The sequence below is a fragment of the Candoia aspera genome, chromosome 16 (genome assembly GCF_035149785.1).
Source record: "Candoia aspera isolate rCanAsp1 chromosome 16, rCanAsp1.hap2, whole genome shotgun sequence".
In the NCBI taxonomy this organism is placed as follows: Eukaryota; Metazoa; Chordata; class Lepidosauria; order Squamata; family Boidae; genus Candoia; species Candoia aspera.
Genome location: NC_086168.1, coordinates 3,719,849 through 3,743,333, shown reverse-complemented (window position 1 = coordinate 3,743,333; position 23,485 = coordinate 3,719,849). Strand labels below are relative to the sequence as shown.

Sequence of the window (23,485 nt, the reverse complement as noted above, 5' to 3'; positions counted from 1 at the left end):
AGACAGGCAGGCAGGCTGGCTCCCACTTCTGTCTAGGACAAAGTTGCAGATAAGGGGAGCATGCACCATATCCCATCCTGCCCCCCCCCCCGCATTTCTCCTGACCAGCACCTAGCACCCAGAACTGGGGTCTATCCCAATTCCCTGCAAAACTGGCCCTCTATCACCAACTTCCTGAGACACATGACTGATGCACCAGATTCAGCAGTAGAGGGAAGAGGGAAGGGCCTTGAAGGACAGGAGGGAGAGCCTCACCAAGGCAACGGCCAGATAAGAGGGGCCTGATCCCGGCTTAAGAAAACCTTGAAAACATCTCAGGCAGGCCCCTCCCTCCCTCCTTTTTCCCTCTCTCATCTTCCTTCCTTTCACATGGGTGGGGACACATTCAGACTTGCAAGATCCTGTTATTATAGTGGTTGTAATAACATCAACCCTCACCAGCATGGCATTGGTTTGTTTGCTCTGCCTTGTAGGGTTGGCAGCTGCAGACACCCATAGCTTCTCTCCACTCCAGAGACCCCAGGATCCGACACTGGGCTAGGAATCGGACACGGAAGGGGGCAGAAGAGACAGGGAGTGTTGCTGGGTGGGTGGACATCCTGCCCTGCTTGCAGCTGACCCTTTCTTTCTGCAGCTCGGCCCACGCTTCCTTCAGGAATTCTCGTCAATGGAGATGGGCCAGCAAGATAGAAAGAAGCCCCTCTCTCCTGCTCTAGCCCCAGGTTGCTACATGAGCCCAGATCTGCCCAGCGTAGGGGAAAGCAGCCTATAATCACCCCATTTTTTCTGCAGCCCTGCTAACAACCATGCATCTGCTTGCCTATGGCGATTATGATCACCTCCAGGTGATCTACCAACACGCTTCAACCTCCACAAAACTTTTTCGCCTCCTCAGCTCTTTCATCAGCACTCTGCAGAGATGCCAGCCACTAAAGGATGCGCGATGGGCTATCGTGACTGCCTTTCGCGCCGTTCAAAGTCACTTGGTAAGTAGGCTTCCCTTCCTTGGCAAGGTTTGGATACCCACAAAATGCAATGGGACAGGTCTGGCAATGGAATGGTCAGTCAAGCTGTGTATAACCGCCCAGGGTCCCTCCTTGGGAGGGAGATGGGCAGTGATAAAATTTGATAAAATAAAATAAATAAGAACCTGCCCATCTGTGACTGGGCAAACATTTTCCAGAGTTGCCCCCCGACTCAACCGTCTCCGTCCCCCAAAACCACAGCTTGTTTTTCAAACCGAGCCCCAGCTTTATGTCGCTGCACAAAGAAGATGGAACTGCCAGCCGCGGTTCAGACAAATTGCAGCTGTTGGCTGGTTGATCGCTCCTCCTGATGATTTCCTGCAGTGTTCACTGATCCCGTGTATTCTTTTCCTGATCTGTTCTTTTGTGTTCTTGGCCAAGTTTGTTACAAGCTGCCCTGAGATGCCTTTGACTGAATAATAAATATTTTAAATGGATTAAATCAAAGTGTCAGTTCTGCAGGCTAACGGACCACATCAAGCTGAAAAGAAGCCCTCAGGGCAAGGGGACCGGGCTCCAGATATTTGTTGCTGCTGCTGTTGTTTTACACAGCCTGAAGCACAGCCTAGTTTCATTTCTCATCCGTCCTCCTGGCCCCCAGGAAAAAAACAAACTCGGCAATTGAATCACGCCAATGGTTCATAAAGATCTCATGCCGCCCTCCGGCAAAGTCTCTTGGGATTGCTCAGGAGGCATTAAATGCAAACATAAAAACAAATCCAAAGAAGAAATGCAGAGAAAAAGAGAGGCGCAACTGGGAAAACTGCAGCTCGTTTGTGGCCAGCCACCATCCAATTTTGCTGGAGGCTTGCGTAATTCCACGGAAGGGTTTATGGCCTCTGATTTGCTCCGAGGCTCTCAATAGTTTAACACTGGGGAGGAAAGACAGCACGCAACCACAATTCCCATCCATGACTCGATACAGTAAAGGAGTCGCTTGTTTCCAGGATCGCACAACGGCTCGATCAGAGGGGGAGGCAGCTGTGCGATCCTAGAAAAAAAAAAAAATTAACAGCCATCATTTTTGCAAGAAAGGCTGGAGCAGGCCAGGATCGGAAGCCCCCCAGCCCTTCCAGCAGCTGAGACCCAGAAGGATGTCATTCTCCTGGGGGTAAACTACGGCACACGTGGCTTGCTCCCTCCTCCCAAGGAGAAGGAAAGCCTCTTCTGTTTTTGCCCCAACTCAATTAATTTAAAGAGGGAATGGGCAAATTAAGGTGGCTGGAAGGTGCTGACTAGCTGCCGTAAGCCAGGATATCAGGGGGGCAGAGAATTAGTTTGGATGCCCTGCTTGGGCTTGCTTGTTAGATTTAGGCTCTGGGGGTGTAATGGCATGTGGGAATGACCTTGGGAGACTGGGTCCAGAGACCGGCCTAGGGAACGGTCAGATAAGAGGCAGCTGAGCCCACAGCTGCATAATGGGTGGAGAAGGAGGCTCAGAAGGGACCCTCCCTAGTTTCTCAGGCTGTAAAGGAGATCATGTGGGGGAGGATTGTACTTTCAGACCTGCAAGATCTGTTAATATAGCCTTACAATAAAGTCGAATTAGCTTATCTGATCATGTTTCCTGTCTGATCTATCTGGAAGAACTGATAGCAAGGGAGGCTGGGCAGAGAGCATAACCTCCTTCCATAGCTAAGATGGACTGAACCCAGGTCTCCTTGGTCCTGGCTCAGCTGCTCATCCATTGCACCACGCTGCCTTGCAGCCTCTGGCTGGCTAGTGCAAGAAACCGGGCCCTGACTGATGGGATCCAGAACAACCTGCCTGAAGTCAAGCTCCTGGAAATGATACCTCCCCCACCCCCATCCCCACCCCCCAGCCTTACGGCTTTGGAGCTGACTGTGACAGCCCCAAGCCTGGAAAGCGACTCCCTCTCTCCTTTGGAGGGATGACTGCTGGAGGGGGGGAGAAGAGAAGAGGAGACAAGATGCCTTTAAAAGAGAGAATACAGGGAGGAAAAAGAGACAGGAGCATTTTCTCAAGGCCAAAGGGAGACGGTGTTTTTCAGAAGCTGTTTGCCTCCAAGCAAAGCCGGCCGGAAACAAACCAGTTGGGTTTCCAGATGTCCCCGAAAGGCAGGCCTAAGGAAGGCTGTTTCTCAGAAGCGATGCAAATCAAAGGGTCTCCCCTGACTTCCCTAATCTAAGTATGGTGACTCCAGAGTAGCCAAGTGAGTGTCTTCTAAGGCTCCCCCACAGAGCTGTTTTATAGTTACCCCTCAGGCAGAGTCATTTTCAGACTGCAGGCTGGGGGGGAAGAGACTCCCAGGGCGATGTTTAATGGATCTCCCCCGCTGCATTCACAAAGTCGTGTTGCTTTTCCCCTGGAAGTCCGTGCGATGCCCTTGCCAAAGCTGGCCCGAGAACAGGCCAGTTCAGGGAACTGGTCTTATGCATCCATACCAACTCCCAACGTGGAACATCGAAATCAAAACGGAAGCCACGGGTTGTTTGACAGCCATGCTGGCTTCAAGGCATGCTGTGCTGAGCATAGCTTTTAGGCAGCAGCCCACAGAGCTGGAAATGCAAGAGCAACATATGGAGCTACTGTTTGGCCTAATCAGGTTTCAGTTACAATTCAGGCTTTGTGGATTACTGCAGATGCTCAGAAAACTGGGGCCAGGCGGGAAAGCAGAGCCACAAGATGAGGCCAAAGGGCGGATCCAAAGCGGGTGGGCTCCCTTTATGACTGCAAATGGTCGCAAAGCAGCCGGCGCTTCCTTCCAAACCCAGGGCGCATTTTTTCTCCCCACACAAAAAGGGAAGACGTAAGGACAATCAAAGGGGGCAGACAATGGTCACCGGACTGAAAAACATTTAGGGATCACCCACTCAAGGAATGCCAGATGTAAGAAAGAAAGAACAGCCCTGCTGGATCGGACAAGGCCTGTTCTGTTTTTCACCGTGGCCAGCCAGATGCTCTGTGGGCCTCTTAGGTAGAAGATGGAGACCTCCTCCTCTTCCACCACTGGTCTTCTGTAACTTGGATTTGGAGGAAGGCTGCTCCCAACCCAGAGATAACATGGGGTCTTCAAGACCAAGAGCTCTCAACACATCTGTCCTCCACAAATTGAGCCCAGTCCCTTGGAAAGCCATCCAGGTTCACGGGCAGCACCACATCTTGTGAAAAGGAACTCCGCAGGTTGATTAGGTACTGTGCAAAGAAGTCTGATCTAAATCTCTTTCCAGTCAGCTTCCCTGGATGACCCTTGGTCCAAAGGGAGAAAACATTCTCCCTGTCCATTTTTCTCTAGGCTATGCCTAATTGTATTCCCCTCAACCATGTCCTCACTCAATTACCTTTGTTCTAAGCTAAGAATCTCAAATTCTACCCTTTCTTCAAAGAAGAGACAGAGAACCCCGACTGTTCTGGTTGTCCTCTTATGCACTTCTTTCAGCCCTGTTGTCTTCTTCGTCAAATGTTGAGGCACACAGCGTCCCAGATACGGATACACCACAGATTTGCAGAACGGAATTACAACGGTGGCATTTTTGCTTTTCCACAGTTGCCACAAACCAAGTTGACCTCTTCATTCTATGACCACAAGATTTCTGCCCTGGCTAGCTACAGACTACTCAGATGTGCTTGGCTAGCTCAGAATACCAGCTTTTCCCCAAAACGGTGCCCTCCAAACTCATAATTCCCAGGAGAGCTGTTCATGAGTCAAAGCTTACAGGTCTATCACAACTAGAGGGCAGCCAAGTTCAAGAAACTGGACCAATCTATTCTGGTTACTGTTTATCCAGTAGTGGTCACACAGATGCTCCTAGGAAGCACATCCTGCTCTTGAACATGGAGCTTTCATCCAAGCTAAGAATGGGGTAGGCAACCTGATGTTTCCTGAGATACTGGAGATTACAGTTCCCATATGCTTAGCCAAATGTAGCCAATGATAGGAGAATAGGGTGTTTTAGATGATTGGGGAGTTTCTACCCATTGGTTCTTGCTTTCTCTCTTCAGGACAAACACAAGTTGCCTTCTCCTTCAGCAGGACCACTTTCAAGATCTGAAAACACCCAGTTCCTCTCCCCACTAGATAGATCTTCTTTATTATGGTCACTGACCAGCAAAATCTCCCCACTAAACTTTTCCAGGAAAAGCATACGCCAGGCCCTTTCAATTACCCATGGCTGTTTCCTCAGCATCTAACTAATTGCTAAATTTATCCGGTAGCACCTCCAGGAACTGCATCTCCCAACAAGGTCTTTCTGATTCCTTCTTTGTTACCAAAAAAGGCACTGACTCAGCAGATAGAAGAGAACCAGATGGGAAATAAACAGAAAGAAGAGCCTCAACTGAGCAATAAGGGACTTGTCCAGGGTCACCCAGCAATGCAACAGAAAACAAAGCCAGGCTTTTGAAAAGTAGACAGGTTTCCTTTTTGGACATCAACACAGGGTGGAGGGAGGGAAAAGAGGTAAATATTCACTGAGGCTAACAGACTTTCGGTTTTCAGTTTTGCCTGTGATTCTGGGAGTTGAAGTCCACCTATCTTAAAGTTGCTAAGGTTGAGAAACACTGTCTTAGACCCTTGTCTGCCCAGCCTGTAATTCAAATCCTCATCCACTTCCCACTCTCCGGCTAGCCTCTGAAGACTTCCAGGGATGTTAGAAAGTTCTGCTGGATTGCAATTAGGAGCTTCTGGGCCTCCCCCTTCCCTCTGTGGGGACCGTTCGAATGATTTCAAATTACCATCACCAATCTTCCCCTGTTATTTGTTTTATTGTGTGTGACCCTGTTGTCTTTTGGTGGGGGGTGTCTCTGAGCTTAAATCATTATTTATTTTTCAAATTTTTATCACCGCCCATCTCCCCCAAAAGGGGGATTAATTAAAATTAATTAAGTCATTCAAATCCTTTGGTTCTTGCAAAAGACCTTGGGCTCACTCAAGATGACCAGGGACCTTCCCCAGAGCCATGAAAGTAGCTGGACAGCAGCTCATGGATAGGGGCATAGCCCAATGTTTTTTAGCAAAGCTGGTGGAGAAACACCTAAGTCAATATTTGCAGCAGGAAAGTTGGTGGGAACCTCGGGCTGCAGAGCTGGGGGCCGAGGCTGGTGAAATCTAGCAAAAACCAAGCAAGAATACCTGAATGTACAAATTGAGACTTGCCTTTCCCATCAGTTGCAGAAGCTTCCTGTAAGTGTCGGATCGACCTAGGAGAGAGAATGACCGGTGAATTCATGATGGATCACTACGCAGGATCTTCAAGCCAACTCTCGCCTAGAAAAATGCAACAGACTTGCCCAGGAGGCCTACAGATCTCTGGGGTTTAATCCAGTTGGTTGTTCCCTCTCTTATGATACATGGAGGGGAGGGCTGGCTGTTTTAAGGTCAATGCTACAGTGTTCATCAGAACAGGAGATACCTCAGAGTGGATGGATGCAACCAGTCTATTTGCCTTGGTTGGGAAGACCTATCATGATGTCCCCCAAATCATTCAGCTTTTGTGGAAGCCTGTGGCAAGACGGCTTCCCCCTTTCTCAGTCAAGATGGAAGGATCAGGGATTCAGAGGGAGGTGGCCATGTGTTATGCTGTGGGGTTCCAGCCCTCCACCATGAATTGAACTTATGGAGCACTTTTATTCTAGCGCTCAGTAGTGCTGCAGGAAGAGACACACGGCGGGTATCAGAATGATAGAGACAGCCTGCCTCCCCTTAAGCTCTCAGTGCTTTTGTCTTTGCCATTCTCCATGTACAAGGTGGTACATAACTCCACATGCCTCTAGGAGGCGGGGGGATTTCTCCATTTTTACACAGCGTCCATCTTGAGGTGGCAGCAGAGGAGAAGAGAAGCCCAGGGGCTTCCTCCTGAACAATAAAAGTTGCAGATGCCATCAAGAGTGAAGCTGGAAAAGAGGGGACGCAGGGGTTTCTAAATTCAGACCATAGAGTCACCAGTCTGAGATAGGCGGCAAATTAAATAAAATAAAATTATTAAATTAAATTATAAAAATAAAATAAATTTTCACCCCTGACATTACAGGTAGTTCTCGACTTACGACCATTCATTTAACAGCCATTCAAAGTTACAACAGCATTGGAAAAAGCAACTTATGGCCAGTCTTCGCACTTATGACCATCGCAGTGTCCCTGTGGTCACATGATCAAAATTCAGGCGCTTGGCAACCAACATGTACTTATGATGACTGCAGCATCCCAGAGTCACACAACTGCCATATGTAACCTTCCCAGGGAGCTTCTGACAAGCCAAGTCAGTGGGGGAAGCCAGATTCGCTTAACGACCATAGTGATTTGCTTAATGACCGTAGTGATTCACTCAATGACTGCAGCAAGAAAGGTCGTAAAATTGGGTGCGACTCACTTAACAAACACTTTGCTTAGCAACAGAGGTTCCGGTCCCAATTGTGGTCGTAAGTCAAGGACTACCTGTACCCAACTTACTAGGGGAATCTTGGGAGAAGAGAGGAATCTGTTCCTCCAACCAGAGTCAGTTTTCCACCTCTGGACAATGTAGAAGAAAGGGGCAGAGGAATGAATTCTAAGGGCATCTTCCAAAGAACCCTAGGTGGCATCGACGGGCACCCTCCTATTGTTCAATCTGAAAATGGGAGAAACTCCGGCCAAAGAAAGGGGGTCTTTCGAATGGCATCCAGGACCCTGCCTGGCTAAATGGGAATCTGGACTCCCCTGAGTTCGTAGCCTAATTAGGCCTCCCCCAAGAGGCAGCTCTCAAATCAGATGGATTACTACAACCATCATCCCCCGCAAGCATAGCCAAGCAGCTGAACCCTGATCACTGCAGGCTGGGTCAACAAACCCAAGTTGCTTTTCTCTTCTGGCTTTGTAATCCAGCTCCTTCCATTAAAAAGGGCCAGGAGAGCTGGCCCTGAAGGGAGCTGGAGCCCTGTGCCCCGCCCTCCTCCCGGACCCATAAGAAATCTTGTTCAGGAAGCTGGCAGGGTTTTTGCACGCTGCCGTCAATAACGGCCCTCGTTCCTGCAAACGCACCACACAACGGGGAACAGGATGGCTCCACAGCAGAGCAGATCTACCAGGAAAAGGATCTCCTTCCACAGCCCGTATTCTGTCGTGCCTTCTTCTGTAGATTCAATGATGATAAAAGCGACGTTTGCCAAGACCTGAGAAAGGGGAACGGCAAGAATTTGACACACACTCCCTATAAGGGTATGTGGGAAAGACCTTGGGAGATGGGCGGAAGAGATGCTGCCGAGGGAACAGTCAGGTGAGAGAGGCCATAGCCCACAGCTGCATAATGGGTGGAAGAAAAAAACTCAGAAGGGACCCTCCCTAATTTCTGAGGTGGTAAAGGAGACAGCAGGAGAATTGTACTTTCTGACTTGCAAGATTGATGTCAGCCTTGCCAGGCTGACCAGACAGGAAACACCACCAGATAACTAATTCTACTTTACTGTAAAGCTACATTAACAGAATCTCGCAAGTTGGAAAGTATAGTTCTCCTGCCTGAGAAAGTATAGTTCTCCTCTTTACTGCCTGAGAAACTAGGGAGGGTCCCTTCTGAGCCTCCTGTCCCATCCACTATCCAGCTGTGGGCTCAGCTGTCTCTTAACTGACCGCTCCCTAGGCAGCGTCTCTTCCCCCCATCTCCCAAGGTCTTTCCCACATACCATTACATCACCTTACAGTTGATTTTCACCAAAAGGCTGGAAGCAACATTTGACAGTCTTGTACAGACTAGAATCCACTTTATCCCAGCACTATCCCTTGATAAAATCCTCCATGGATATGCTTTGGCTAACACCTCCCCACCATTACGGATTATGGCAATCAGGGACCCAAAGATATTTTGAATGTGAACTGTATCAACTTCAAAATGGCCTGTTTCACGTGAACGGTTTTAGCCCAACACCAGTGTTTTGCCCTGAAATGGCCTACTCTGACCTTTGAAGTGTTTTGAGGGCAGAACAGCCCTGCATTGTGTTTGAAGGGCTCTGATTTGAGCTGAACACACTTCCAGAATGATCTGGGCAGTTTTCCACTCAAGGCAGGGGGGTAGAACTCAACACGCAACAAGTCTGAAGTGGTTCCAGTTCTGAAATGTTTTGGGCTTTCCCATGCACAATACATCGGGGGAGTTGGTGCATTTCGCACACTCAGAGTTGCAGAAGAGAATGGTGTCCTGGAACGACAGCCATGCATGAATTGGGAGGCTACTGAAAACGAACCCAGCAGAGGAAGAACACGCTTCCTGCAGAAAGCCGGCGCATCTCACCTGCAACGGGATTACAATCATGAAAATCTTCTTGTCCTTATCGGAGAGGATATGTTTAATAAAGGCCCAGCCTGTACCAATGAGAGCGATGGTGATGAACAGCAGAGCGCCTTTCAACCTGGTTAAAAACACACACACACACACACGATACAGACATATTTATGCATCCGGCAATTCGGGGCAGTAACAGAGTGAAAACGCTTCCAAGGCATTAGGACAACCGGCACTTCCTGAGCGACAATCATCTCCAAGGGGCAGAGGAGTTGGCTCAAAAGCAAAACAACAAATATTTTTAAGAAATCTTATGTATTGTTCTGCGGCAGGAACAGTGACTCAATGCTTTGCGCAGAGTGCTTCTGAACTCCTGGTTTAAGCATTTATAAAAGAATCCATGTTGGACTAGAAATGGGGAAACCCAGGTACAGCAGAAGTCCAACATCTGCCACAGAAGCTTCCTGGGTGACTTTGGACCAGCTGCTCTTTCTCTCTTGGCCCAGCCTACCTTCAAGGCTTGTTGTGCAAGAACCAGGAGGAGAGAGAGCTGTGTATTCTGCCTTGGGCTCCTGAATGAAAGCAAAAATACCAATCTAATGAACGAAAAGACAGATATAAATCTAACAACTTCACAACAGAGGTCCGTGACATTTTCAAGGGCTGCCTTTCCAACTGACCACAATCTTGTAAGATTTTGGCAATCCACACACTGGAATCTCATGCATGTTAAAAACACAAGCTTTTATTTAAATGGGGAGATGGGATTGTCCTGCAGATGCCACCTAAGATGTCACGGCTGCCACTAACTCCTACTAGAGAGGTATAAATTTACAACCACAGTCTAGAGACTTACAGATGCGTGATGTAATAGACAACAGCCCAGCCTTCAATGGGGTAGCCCTGTGTGGAGATGTAGTGATAATCGATCTGGGGGAAAAAAGAGGCAGGAGTCAGTGCAAAGCTTGCTACCCAGCTACTAAACTTTTTAAGTATTCCTATTAAGCTTTCTTAAAATAGCCTTCCATTCTAATAGATTCTAAAAAGCAGAAACAAAGTAACAACACGTAAATAAAATCTAATACAAATAAAGCTTTGATTTAGTGGACCATCTGGGGAAAAGGGGTGTCCGTTAAATCCAAATGTCTGCTAAATCCAAATGTATGCAGTTAGCGCCATTTATGTAAACTGACTCAAAGGATATAAAAATGTCAAGTATGTAATTACACAAATGATGTTGATTGTCTGACTGCTTCAGAAATATTGTCCATTGTTTGGGGGTGAATTCCAAAGTAAAACGTCGTTTCTTGCATCCAAAGTCTGCACGGAAGTCTGGAGAATCACGCTTTTAGTGTAAAACACATTGTTACTAAATAAAGCAGCTGAAATGAAGTAAGGAAAGGCAGCCAAGTAACCTGCAGATGTTTTATGGCAATTCCTAGAAGTTAGTCCAGCTAATTGTCAGGGATGAAAGGAGTTGCAATCCAAAACATCTGCAGGGTGCTTGGAACACAGCAGCTAAGAACCAATGTGCCTTGCCAAATAGGAGGGCTTCAACTGGGGCCAACCTGCACCTCTTCTGAAGCCAGAGCAATCACAGACACTCCTGATGGGTGGACATCAACTCCCAGAATCCCATAACCAATATAGCCAATGCTGAGGATTCTGGGAGTTAAAGAGCACCCACCTGGAGGGCACCTGATAGGAGAAGTCTGCTCTGCAGATGCTTGTTTAGCTGCAAGTGAGGAGGAACATTCTCCATTCAGTGATTTATTCCTGAAACTTCAAGCCAGACTTCCTCAGCCTGGTGTCTCTAGACATCCTGGAGGTCCATTCCCAAAATTCTTAGCCACAAGAAATAACTGGTTTTGAGAGCTGCAGTAGCAAAGTTACCAGGGCCTGGACCAAAAGCATCAGATTAAAATCCCCCTCTTCAGTTGCAAAGTAGAAGAATGGTCTTGTCTTGCTAGGAGGGAGCTTCAAAATTCTGATATTTGTCTGTTTGCCTCGACCTCTGTGATGGTCAAACTCTTTCTCCCTGCAGCATGGAGGCAAATGAATCAAGAGATAACTTACCGCATGGAAGACTAAAGAAAGGGACTTGGTGAAAGGAAGAGAAGCCATTAGCCAATGGATCTTAAAAACATCAGCCCTGTAACGCAAAATTGACAAATAAAAGTCAATAAACACACTCAGATTTTTTTTTGAAAAAAAGCTTCTTCTGCCTAATAATTTATGCAGCTATGTATAAGATAAAAGGCAGAGGGTAGCTATTTTGTTAAAGTCACAGCCTCTGTTGTTGTTTTAATTCTAGACAGAATATTCAGAACGTTAAGTGGCTTATCAAGTTTAAGAACAATCAAATCTACTTATTCCACATCCGAGGCTGAGACAGAAGCAGTAAGAAATCCATTATCATTCCACAGCAGCAAAAAGAGATGGAAGATTTACTCCCCAGGGGTTTTAAATATAAAGGGCCAGGCTGTTAGATTTTGCAGTGGATGTTCTTGGTAAAAGCTATACAAGCAATTTATGGATCCAAATCTTGTACTTTAACCTCCCGCTGTTATTCCTGAGTTTCTAGAGAAAGATTTACTGATGAACCCCGAGTGAAGCTTTGACAGTCCTAGCTGGGGATCTGGTTCACGTGTTTACCTGCGCTTCCGAAGGGTGTGGATCCACACCACCCCAGAGACGAAGAAGAAAAATGCCATGGAAATGTACAGCTTGGGAAGCGGGATTTCTCCAGCTGAGAGGTAGCTGTTTGGATTCTGCTCTGTGATGGATATCTGGAAGCAGAACAGGGGGTTACAACAAAGGATGCAAGTTTCCGAACCAGAAAAAGGGGAGCAGTCAATGCACATGTTATGCTGAGGATGGGAACCCTGGGCTGGGAGACTTTGCAATGCCAGGATATGTTCCCTCAAGAGCAGAAAAACCACCTTCCTTGAGCAGAGAGCTGTATCTCCACATTTTCAAGAAAATATGAATGAAAAGGTGTTCACTGAGCAACAGCTGGTAAGCTTGAAAATTGCAGTGCAGAAATATCCCTTTCACAGCCCTTGAAACTTCCCCAAAGTGTGCACGATCAACATTTGCAGTTCTTTTTTGCACTTTTTGGAGTTTGAGACAGAAGAGAAAAGCAATGCCTTAAGCTTACAGGGGATTAAAGCAGGCATTTGATCCCCCAAAATCCTCAACGAAGCTGACGGAGGTTCCACCGTTCAGGCCTCAACCATTGGCAAGCTGGTCCTCTGTGCTTGGATTGCTACTTAAATTATACTATAGTTAATGCTTCTGTTTTTCACTGTTGGTAGCTGATGGTCCCATGGCCAGGAAGACAAGGTTAAGATATTTTTTAATATGTGGTACAGAAAATATACATACAGCTGTACTACAAGGCAGTACATATTTGTTGGTGTCAAGGAAGTTAGAATTTTGTATCAAGCAACTCAAGTTTTGCAATCCTGAAATGGGGACCTTCTCTAGAAATGTCACAGGATCCTGGGCCTGGGAGAGATCTCGGAGGTCTCCAACCCCTGCCCAGAGCAGGAATCCTCAGACCATCCCAGACAAATGGCCGTCCAACCTCTGCTTGAAAACCTCCAATGATGGAGCCCCCACGACTCTAGGAGGCTGGCCCACTGTTTAATCTCTCTCCCGGTCAGGAAATTCCTCCTTATTTTGAGTCTGGACCTCCCTCTGTAATATTTCCATCTACTGGTTCCTGTTCTCTATTTACAGAGAATAAGTCTGCACCTTCTTCCCTGGGGCGGCCCTTCGAGTATTGGCAGACTGCTCTCATGCCTACTCTTAGCCTTCTCTTCTTTAGGCTACACGAACCCAGTTCTTTTAACCGTTCTTCACAGAATTTACCCTCTAAGCTTTTCACCATTTTGTGGCCCCTCTCTGCACCCTTCCAACTCCGAAGCCTTCTTCTTGTATTGTGGCCATCAGAACTGGACAGAGTATTTCAAGTATGGTCTGACTATAGGTTGTCCTCACTTAATGACCATTTGTTTAGTGATGGTTCAGACTTATGACGGTGCTGAAAAAACCGAGTTATGACTGGTCCTCACACTTACAACTGTCACAGTCTCCTTGCGGTCACATGATTATAATTTGGGCACTTGGTAACTGGTTTGCGTTTATGACTGTCGCAGCATCCCGTGGTCATGTGATCGCCATTTTCGACCTTCCTAGCCAGCCTCTGGCAGGCAAAATCAACGGGGAACTGTGTGATTCACTTAATGGCCATGTGGTTCGCTTAACGCCAGTGATTTGCTTAATGACCGCCACAAAAAAGGTCATAAAATTGGGTTGGATTCACTTAATGACTGCTTTGCTTAGCAACCAAAATTCTGGTCCCAATTGTGGTTAAGCGAGGACTACCTGTAGGGCAGCACAGAGCAGAACTATCATTTCCTATGACCTGAACCCTGAATTTCCAAAGATGATGCTTGCTGCATAGACAGGTGAGGACCTTAAGCATAAAGGACTTATTCTCTATTTTTTGATTGCAGGAAACCCACATTTCTCAAAAGCAGTTCCTCCGGTTTGTGAGAATTCCCTAGGCATCACCCACATGGCTTCAATTTCTTTTCCAGCTGTGACATAATGAAAGTTGGCGCTGTGGCTGTTTTGACTAATCTAATTAACTGACAGAGAACACCAAGGTCGCTTTATTGGCTTTTCCAGTTCATTAACTTCAGGAAGAGCCCAACACGAATGATCATGATTTAATCCCAGCCAATCAGCAAACTGCACACACTGATTTATTGCAATTAACAAATTGCCTCACTGCAAAACTCGCTGAAACCTAACAAAGACCTGGCGGAGGGAAATCTACATACGAATCGCTGCAAACAGATTTTTGCCAAGACAGATGTTCTTGGCCAGGCATGTTTCACCTTGAAACTCTCATCTTTAATGAACCAAGTGGAAATCTGAAAAAAAGCCCATTATTCCTTCCTCGGGTATTTGTATGTAGATTCTTCTTCTCCACTTATTTGTGGTTAACCCCACTTTTAGTAAAGAATATAAAACTTGGAGAAATTTAACACTCTCCATCTACACGAAGTTCACAGCTGTGCACTTTTAACGTGCCTTCAGTGCTTGCGACCTTTGTCACCTGTTATGCAGCTGCAACTGGTCTGGAACAGCTTGTGAGCTGGTCTTGCACCCACCCCTTCTGCGACCTCTCCTATGGCCACTTCAGCCTTAACTGCACTTGGAATAAGTGGGGACTTTTGTATTTTTGTCCACATCCCTGCAGACATTCAAGGTCTTCTGCCCAAAATGTTTCCACTGAAGGATCTGCAAGCAAATTGCCTCTCAGAGCTTGGCACAGGAGCTGGTGTGGTTTTTAGACGCCACTTCACTTTTATAGAGGTCAAAAGAAGTAAGACTCAAAAGGGGGTACTTGAGATGATGGAGTCCTCAGACAAAGGTTTCAGCCATCATGTTAAAAACTGGATTAATTTTTGATTGGGGGTTCCATCTGGGGGCAGTGAAATGCCCATGGGTCCCTGGGTTGCTGATCCTTACAAGGACGAGATGAGAAAACCAACTTACGTCCAGGCTGAAGGGGACTTGTTCGTTCTGCATATTTCCCTGTACGCATTTGTGGAAATAAAGGCTATAAAGTCCTTCTTGTTTCTCCGAACTGACGTTGAACTAAAAAAACACAGAGAGGAAGAACAGATGACTTTGACCAGTTTTTGCACAGACCCCTAGTTAAGATTTTTTTTTTACTATGCTTATCATCTGCCCCAATCTCAGAGGACTTTGGGGAGTATGCAGCAACACACACACACAAAAAGTACGCAGAAGGGCATTTTGCTGATTTTAATTACCTCCAAAATACAGCATTTCACCTATTGCAAGGCGGACTCCATTCCGCCTCTAAAGCAGAGTGGGAATTATAAAATGCTGGGTGTGCCTGGGTAGCAGCGTTGATCTCTATCAAATGTTTAATGATGAGATTCTTATAAAGAGTAGCTGACATGACTGAAAACATTTGCGTATTTGCACTGTGCATCTTGTTCAACTGAAAATTCACATCTTGCCCTCCTAGTGTTGAGCAACAGCCAGAAAGGCAAATAAACACAACCAATAAAATTCCTAGATACAGGTAGTCCTCACTTAATGACCATTTGTTTAGCGACAGTTCAGACTTACAACGATGCTGAAAAAAACTGACTTGCAACCTGTGCTCACACTTGCAACAGTTGTAGCATCCTGTGGTCACATGATCGCCATGTTTGAACTTCCTGGCCAGCTTTTGACAAGCAAAATCAATGGGGAACCATGTGATTCACTTAACAACCACATGGTTTGCTTAACGACTATGGTGATGCACATAATGACCGCTGCAAAAAAAGTCGTAAAACATTGGATTTGCTTAATGGCCACTTTGCTTAGCAACCAAAATTCTGGTATTAATTGTGGTTGTCAACAAGGACTATCTGTAATGCAAGCACAGCAACACAAAACAGATAAAAACAGTCATCAGATCATCCCACATCTGATAAAACAAAGATTTCCGCTGAGCAAGAAAACAACGACAGGGACAGGCCCCTCAAGCCTCCTCCGCTCTGCACAGTGGAAGAAAAAAATCCAAGCATCACACCAGAATTGCAGCAGACTAAAAGGCAAAAAGAAGTGGGAATCTATCAAATAAGAGGGGCCAAGCCAAATAACGAAGCACAGAAAGATGATTTAAAAGACCACAAAGTCAGAGAATCCTTTTGCAGGCCAAAGCTGATTTTGTTTTCCAGCATCCAAGGTGGTACCAGCCTCAGGCCAAGCTGAAAGTTTATTTCATTGTCCTCTTCCAGGAAATGGATGCAGCTCAACCCTCCAGAGGGGTGGGGCGCGCACACTGGCCATTTCAAGCAAAGCAAAGCAAAATTAGGAATCACGAGGAGCAAAACGACCTACCTGGAAGGAAAAGCTGTTGTTCCTGCTTTGGATTGGGTGCGTTCGTTCAGCAGGCTCCTGGCAGACAAAAAAAAAACATGAAGCTTTATGGCCAGGTCAACTAGGACCAGAAGCAACAGGTGTAAGTTGCAGCTACATGGATCTCCTAAGGCAAAACTTCCTTATAGGCAGGATCTGGGCAACACCAGAAGGGACCTCTGGAGGTGGTGGGTCCTCCATCTCTGGAGGTTCTTAGGAGGAGGCTCCCAAAGGTGATCCCCTTGATTTTTCTGCATGTTGCAGAAGGTTGGACCAGGGGAACCTTGAAGGTCCCTTCCACTCACACAATCCTACGCAACAGGACAACAGTGGAGAAGCTCATTGCAAGAATGTCTTCTGTAAAAGAGATCCACCCGCCCAGATTCCGCTTCCCCAGACAAAGAGCAGGCAGCAACTAGGTCAAACAAGGACAGGTATAACCCGGTTTAATCCTTGGAAACTTTGCTTACAAACTGACAACAGACTGCCAGCAATCGGGGAGGGAGGGAGGGAGGGAGGGGGGCAGGCAGTGAACTCAAAAGCCAGCAAGGAAAGAGAAAGGAGTTTTAAACTGAGCAGCCTTCCCCAACCTGGTGGTACCCTCCATGGAATTTTTGGAGCTGCGGAACCGACGTATCTGTATGAATGACGCACCCGGGCCAGAATGATAAGCCATGGCCAAGCCTTTGGATCACTCTGCTACTCTATCCTTTGGACAGAGAACTCCAAAGGGACGTGGAAGCTTTTGAACAACGATGATCCAGCATTAATCCCAGGTCCTAAAGTAGACTTGTTCACATGTTCTCAGCCACATTTTAACAAATCGCAACCACCAGGTTCACACAGGGCCGAAGCCAAACATATGGGAAGGCTGAGGGTGAGGTAGAAGTCTAATGATTGATAAAGGACTCCTGGACTGCCTTTTCCCACGTAAACAATCTTTCTCAGAATTACTTGATACCAAAAGTCTAAGGATTGGTTTCCAACTCTGTAACCTGCTGATCAGAAACAGTGGCTGTTCTGGATTGGGAAGATGCACCGAGCCACGTTGTCAAAGAACTATCTGGGGCAGAGAGAATAATACAGCAATGTTTGTATGAACCACCCTGGCGGGCTTAATGCAGCCTGCTCCCACCTGGGGATCTGAGAAGTAAGCATTTGAAGTGTCCTCATCAGCACACCCAACACCCCACCTGCTGGGGCATGATGGAATACATTTAGGGGTGCCTAGATTGGGGAACGCACTTTGAACAGGGCCACGTAATGCTCTTACTACAGAGCTCCTAAGATTGGGAAAGCTGACCATCGCACATACAGGTAGTCCTCGCTTAACTGCCGTTGGTTTAGCAACCATCTGGAATTGCGACAGCACTGAAAAAACCAACTTACAACCATTCCTCGCACTTACGCAGCATCCCCAGTCACATGACTGCGATTTGGGCGCTGGGCAACTGTCACACATTTACAACGCTTGCAGCATCCCGCAATCATGCGATCACCGTTTTTGACCTTCCCAGCCGGCTTCCAATAAGCAAAACCAATAGAGAACCACAGGATCTGCTTAACAACCATGTGGTTCACTTAACAACCACGTGGTTCGCTTAACGGCCGCTGCAAAAATGGTTGTAAGATCGGGTCTGGATTCACTTAACGACCGCATTACTTAGCAACCTAAATTCCAGCCCCAATTGTGGTCATTAAGCTAGGACTACCTGTACAGCATGGGGGAAGAAAATAACACCTTCCTTTCAACAGCTTTGAAAATCCATTTGCTTCTCACCTGGACTTCCGTCGTATTTTGCTTGGGTGACTGCTTTGGCTCTGAAAGGTAGCACGCACAGAGAGAAGTGAAGTCAGAGACAATTCAAGCAAGGAAAATGGATCTTTCAGATGATCCAACAGGCCTGTATGTTTTTCAGGACATACACCTGCATGACCTTCAGTTTTGTATTGATGGTTGCATTCTCTTACTGTCTTTGATATCCATCTAAGTATCAACATAGCCTTATTTCTACCCTGGAACAGTGTTAATTGTTTATTAACCATTTTTTAAATTAACTATTTGGGGCACTGTAGCAGACTCCTTAACAAAAACCAAGAAAGCGTCTTGGAGAGCGAGGACACCCCTCTTGTTTCTGCGTGGAAGAGACAGAGATCAGGAAAATGCGGACGGAGGTAGTAACAACAGCAGCTTCTGTACTGAGGTTTGGCTTCTCTTAATTCTCTGGGATTGGTCTTAGAGAAGTCAAATTTCCTTTAAACTGCGCAGAACAATCAGCTCAGATTTTAAGAGCCTCAGGAAACTTGTCTCTAGCACACCCCACAAAAAGGGAAACTGGAATTACCTAGGACACCTCACAAGAAACAGCAGAGAGGTCAGTTAATTATACAAGGGAGGATTCAAAGGAAAAGAAGAACTGCAGGATGGTGAATGCAGCAGCTGAAAAATCTATGGATGTGGTCTGGCAAAAACACCATGTCCTTGTTTCAGACAGTAGCACTGAAAGGACTGGTGTCATGGAGGGCTGCCAGCCTCCGACAGGAGAAGACAGAGAGAGATGACAGTAGCTGACATTTTTCATGCTTGCTCTAGCAGCTTGGAGTCCACCTTGGAAATGTTCAAAACCAACCGAAGGGTCTTCTCTACCTGCCCCCCTCTGGTAACTAGCATAATGAAGGCCCTGTTGGATCAGGTCCACCAGGTATGGTTCGCTGGAATTCCCAGGGTCTCTACCACAATGCAAGAAGTCAAAAGCTGACCAGCTGAGTCCAATTCCCAGTTTTCCAACGGTGGCCAATCAGAAATCCACAAGCAGGACGCAAAGGTAACAGCTGTTCTCCCTTTGCTTATTCTGTTGCAACTGGTTTTGAGAGGGAGACTGTCTATGTAGCCCATCCTGGCTGGCCCAAATTAATACACAGATTACCATTAGGAAGATTTGAGGCCTAAGCCCATAGTTATTTGGCATGGGGGGAACGAAAATGCATAGCTAGTCAACACAGGTTACTGTTTAAAGCAGGGTTTCTCAGCCAGGGTTCTGTGGCACCCTCGGGTTCTGCGAGAGGTCACTAGGGGTTCCCTGGGAGATCACAATTTACTTAAAAAATTATTCCAAATTTGGGCAGCTTCACATTCAAGAGGCAAGTTCCATTCTTTATTTGTAGTTTCAGAACACTGTTCATGCATCTACAGGCCTACCCATGAAACAAATACAATAATTTTGTAACTTCTGGCCCATATTTGAGCCTGAATGTTCAGGGGCTCCCCCAGGCCTGAAAAATATTTCAACTCCAGGGTCAAAAAGTTGAGAAAGGCTGGTTTAAAGGAAGATATTTCGTGCAAGGAATGAAGTGCCAACACTTATCTTGCTGGAAAAGCCTTACCAGACTTCTGAGCAGTTCCTGAAGGACCAATTCCCCGAGGCTCAGTAAAGATGATTTGCGGCAACTGTGGAACTTTATCTTGAGAATTGACTTTCACGCTGCAGGCGACAAGGACGAAGAGTGAGTTTGCTATCACAAAATGCCAAACGAAAGAGGCCGAAAGTAAAAACGTTAGGTTACTCAACAGGTCAGGGGTGGGGAAGAGGAGGAGAGTGGTTGAGTTTACATTAGGCCAATCTTCCCCAGCTGGGCATCTTCCAGGTATGTCGACTTCAACTCCCAGAATTCTCAGCTATGGCCATGTTCAGTGGGGAATTCTGGGAATCCACCCATCTGGACACTACCAGAATTCCCAGCAATGGCTGTGCTAATTGGGGAATTCTAGATGTTCGGGAATGATTCAAGGAAGCGATGAGCAACAGCCCTGAAGGTCTGGGCAGGAAGAAAATGAAACAAAACTGGATGTCCAAAGGCAAGCCAGAAGGCTGAAGAAGTTAAAGGACCACTTAAAATGAATAGAAGACTAAACACATGCTTTTCCAGAGGAGATCTAGCAATTTCTTTTAAATCTCTGTCCTGCTTTCCTCAAATGAAGTCAGAGTAGTTCCTAGGATTCTTCCTGTTTTGTACTTGTGACAACCCTGGGATGTTGAGGAAATGGCTTTACCAACACCCTACAGGTAGTCCTCACTTAACAATCACAATTGGGACCGGAACATCTTAAAGGTTGAGAAACACTGTTCTAGATGAACGTGCTGTCAATAGCTGCATTCCCTGTGAAGATTCCTATCCTGGATGCTTGTCAGCATCCCTATGTAGACCAGACCAGGAAATCAACTCCACAGGAAGGTTAAAACTACTTTTAAGATTGGCTATCATAACAGCATCTTGCAAGTCTGATTGTGCTGGACCTCCTTCCCCTTCTTATACTCCAGTGAATGAGGGAGGTGTCTGCCAGAGCTGCTTCCGAATGTTATCTGGATGTTCTGGACTTAAAAAATATTTCAGCCCCTTTCGCCTAGGAAACAGTTCCTAATACGGCTTTACTGCCCACTCCCCACCCCTTTAAACTGACGTGAATTAGGGAGGTGTCTGCCTAAACCACTTTTACATTCCTTCTGCTTTTTGGACTTAACCCACACTTTTTCCCCCCTTGCTGCTTTGATAATGGATCTCGCCTATCCCTGTAAGGTCATCTTCATCCCTCTCTACAATACTGTAGCAATGTTGAATTTAAAAGCCAGGTTTCTTGTTTATTTTAACATGGACACAAATGGGGAAAAGGTGCCCAGGGTCACGCCACGTTCTGTCCCTGTAAGGGGTTAAAGATTAACTCCCAACGGACAGACAGGTACTCCCTAGATACGAGCCAAAACTGGAGCTTAACCAATTCTTTGCTACGTATCCTGTTTAGTAAGAGGCCATTAAGGCCTACATTTGCTCTGAGATAACACGCAGGCGGTAAACGGAGCCAGATGGTGAGCGTACACATTATGCTAAGCCACAATGTGGTTTGTCTGGCCTTGTCTTCAAGTGATGTGTGAACCAAACCTCCGTGGTTAGTTAGCAAACCTTAGCTAGACAAACCAATGGTTGGGTGCGGTTGGCTTTGTCTTCCTGGAAGTTGTTTTGTGAACCAGAAAATTCCCCTATGAGGGGCCTACAACATGCTCCAGAAGGCCCTGAGCACTTCCCAGTCTGAAAAGGTTGCCTGTCTACAGGTAGTCCTTGCTTAGTAACCATTGTTTTAGTGATCATTCAGATTTACGACGGTGCTGGAAAAACCAACTTGCGACCAGTCCTCATACATATGACCGTCACAGCATTCCCATGGTCATGTGATCACCATTTTTTACCTCCCCGGCCAGCTTCTGGTAAGCAAAATCAATGGGGAACTGTGTGATTTGCTTAACAACCACGTGGTTCACTTAACAGTGGCGGTGATTCGCTTAACAGCCATCACAAAAGGTCATAAAATCGGGTCAGTTTCACTTAATGACCGCTTTGCTTAGCAACCAAAATTCTGGTCCCAATTGTGGTCATTAAGCGAGGGCTACCTCTGTTCTGCCATGTGAGTAGACCAGACCTGGGAGGGGATTCCAGAAGGCAAGCAAGCAAGATTCCTTACAGCTTCTCTGAGAAATCCAGGAGGAGAATGATGACCAAGGCATCAGGGTTTGGCTTTCTATTCAAGATGCAATAATCCCTTTCTTCATCCTGCCGAAAAAGCAAAGAGATGCTTACATGAGGATTGTCCCTTGCAGACAGCATCAGAATGGCTTTTAGCATCAGTTGGCTTCAGCAGGAGCACGACCCGTCTTAGAAACGCAGACTTAAAACTACTCAGGCCTATTTTACAATCACCGTGCATTCAGACCCAAGCCTTGTCAAAAGAGACATGTCCTATTCCTAGGTTTTTAATACATGTCGTCTTTGCGGGGGGGGGAACTACCACCATACTTTTTTCTTACCAAGTAAGTGGAGAAACCATCATTCTGTGTTCGATCTAAGCTGAAGGCCACCTAGAAACAGATTTTGATCAAAGCGTTAATATTCAAGGCTTCCACCAAGTTTTGAAAACACGTTTACATCTGCTCAACCATGCTGTAAAACGATTGGCACATAAAATGCTTCCTAAATGATTACACCAACCTGCTCTGAGCGTGAAACCACCGATTTCTAGCCCAAAACTGAGCGTTCAGAATTCAGATGGGTTTAAATCAGTGTTTTTCAAACTTGGCAACTTCAAGAGGTGTGGACTTCAACTTCTGGCTGGGGAATTCTGGGAGTTGAAGTCTTTTGGAACAGCTGTACAGCCCCCAACCCTGTTATTTAGTTCATAAAGCCTCGAAAACCTGGTTTTTCCAGCAGGTCCAGAGAAAACTGTGATGCTGCCCCCTTGGTACATCTGTGTGATGTTATAAAGGGTTTAACTGATTACCCGCTGTGGGCGACTTCTATAATTACTCTAGTTTTGCCATTTGTTTCGCAAGACATTAGATTTTAAGAAAAAGAAAAGAAGCCAAAGATGTTAAATTGCTGCTGCTGTTGTTTTGGCGCCTTGTTTATTTCACTTGTCGTAAGCTGCCTAGAGTTGCAAATCAAGAGCAAGGACTGAAATTGGAAGAACAATTCGTCATTGACCCGAGAAAATTACGTTAGACATTTGGAACAGGCACAACAGTAGGGAAATTTAAAAATCCAATTTACCAAGGAAGCATACGTATTTATCCACGTGGCTCTCGAAGACAAGCCACCCTTAAGGGCTGAGGGAGTTTGAATCCGAATGTATGGGTCCTTCTTACTAACCCTTCAATATTTCTGCGATGGACTTTTGGCAAAAGAGGCTTACCTGGACGTTTTTGTCTCTCTCCCCCACTGATGTGACAGAGAGGTTGTTCACAATGACCCTCATGAACCCGTCCTTGAAGAAGCCAAACGTGTTGAGGTGGACTTTCTGCCGAATGTCATCCTGGAAGAGAGGAAACGGCTGCTTTTACAGTCCGCGTTAGGTGAAGTTGGGGTTGTGAGTGAAAGTGTCACTGCAGATAGACTGAATCTTTGCCGGCTGCTTGTTACGGGGTTATGGTGCAGACCTTGGACCCAGGGAAGCTGGGAAACATGAGAACAATAAGCGGGGTGGGGAAGGCAAGGCTGAAAGACCTGGGGAAGCAATGTCTGACATCAGAAGAGGAGCCAGGTGGGACTTCCTGGGGAAAGCATCTCAGAATTTCAGAGCCATCACGAAGCAGAGCGTTTTGCTCGCCCCTCTTCGGTTTCTGTTACTGGAAATACAGGAAGCCTATGGGGCAGCTGCTTATCACTGGATAGATCACTCACAGCATCACATCAGTAGGACAAGATGGCCGCTCTTTAAACCAGGTTCCTGTCGGGATTATAATGTCC

General features: G+C 46.4%; 2 protein-coding genes across 2 annotated transcripts in view; one reads left to right on the top strand and one right to left on the bottom strand.

The window, feature by feature from the left end:
- Positions 1–23,485, top strand: part of PTGES (prostaglandin E synthase) — a 377,050-nt gene that overhangs the window by 115,136 nt on the left and 238,429 nt on the right. The window lies entirely within an intron of this gene.
- The window catches only part of GPR107 (G protein-coupled receptor 107), a 52,216-nt gene that overhangs the window by 19,767 nt on the left and 8,964 nt on the right, over positions 1–23,485 (bottom strand). The window contains exons 2-14 of the mRNA XM_063316068.1: positions 22,932–23,051; positions 22,051–22,101; positions 21,708–21,796; positions 19,580–19,677; positions 17,976–18,016; positions 16,178–16,234; positions 14,810–14,911; positions 11,891–12,024; positions 11,312–11,387; positions 10,092–10,165; positions 9,245–9,362; positions 8,002–8,132; positions 6,142–6,185 (exon numbers count right to left, since the gene is read on the bottom strand). Coding sequence (XP_063172138.1) covers positions 6,142–6,185; positions 8,002–8,132; positions 9,245–9,362; positions 10,092–10,165; positions 11,312–11,387; positions 11,891–12,024; positions 14,810–14,911; positions 16,178–16,234; positions 17,976–18,016; positions 19,580–19,677; positions 21,708–21,796; positions 22,051–22,101; positions 22,932–23,051 — 1,135 coding nt within the window. The remainder of the gene's footprint in view (positions 1–6,141; positions 6,186–8,001; positions 8,133–9,244; positions 9,363–10,091; positions 10,166–11,311; positions 11,388–11,890; positions 12,025–14,809; positions 14,912–16,177; positions 16,235–17,975; positions 18,017–19,579; positions 19,678–21,707; positions 21,797–22,050; positions 22,102–22,931; positions 23,052–23,485) is intronic.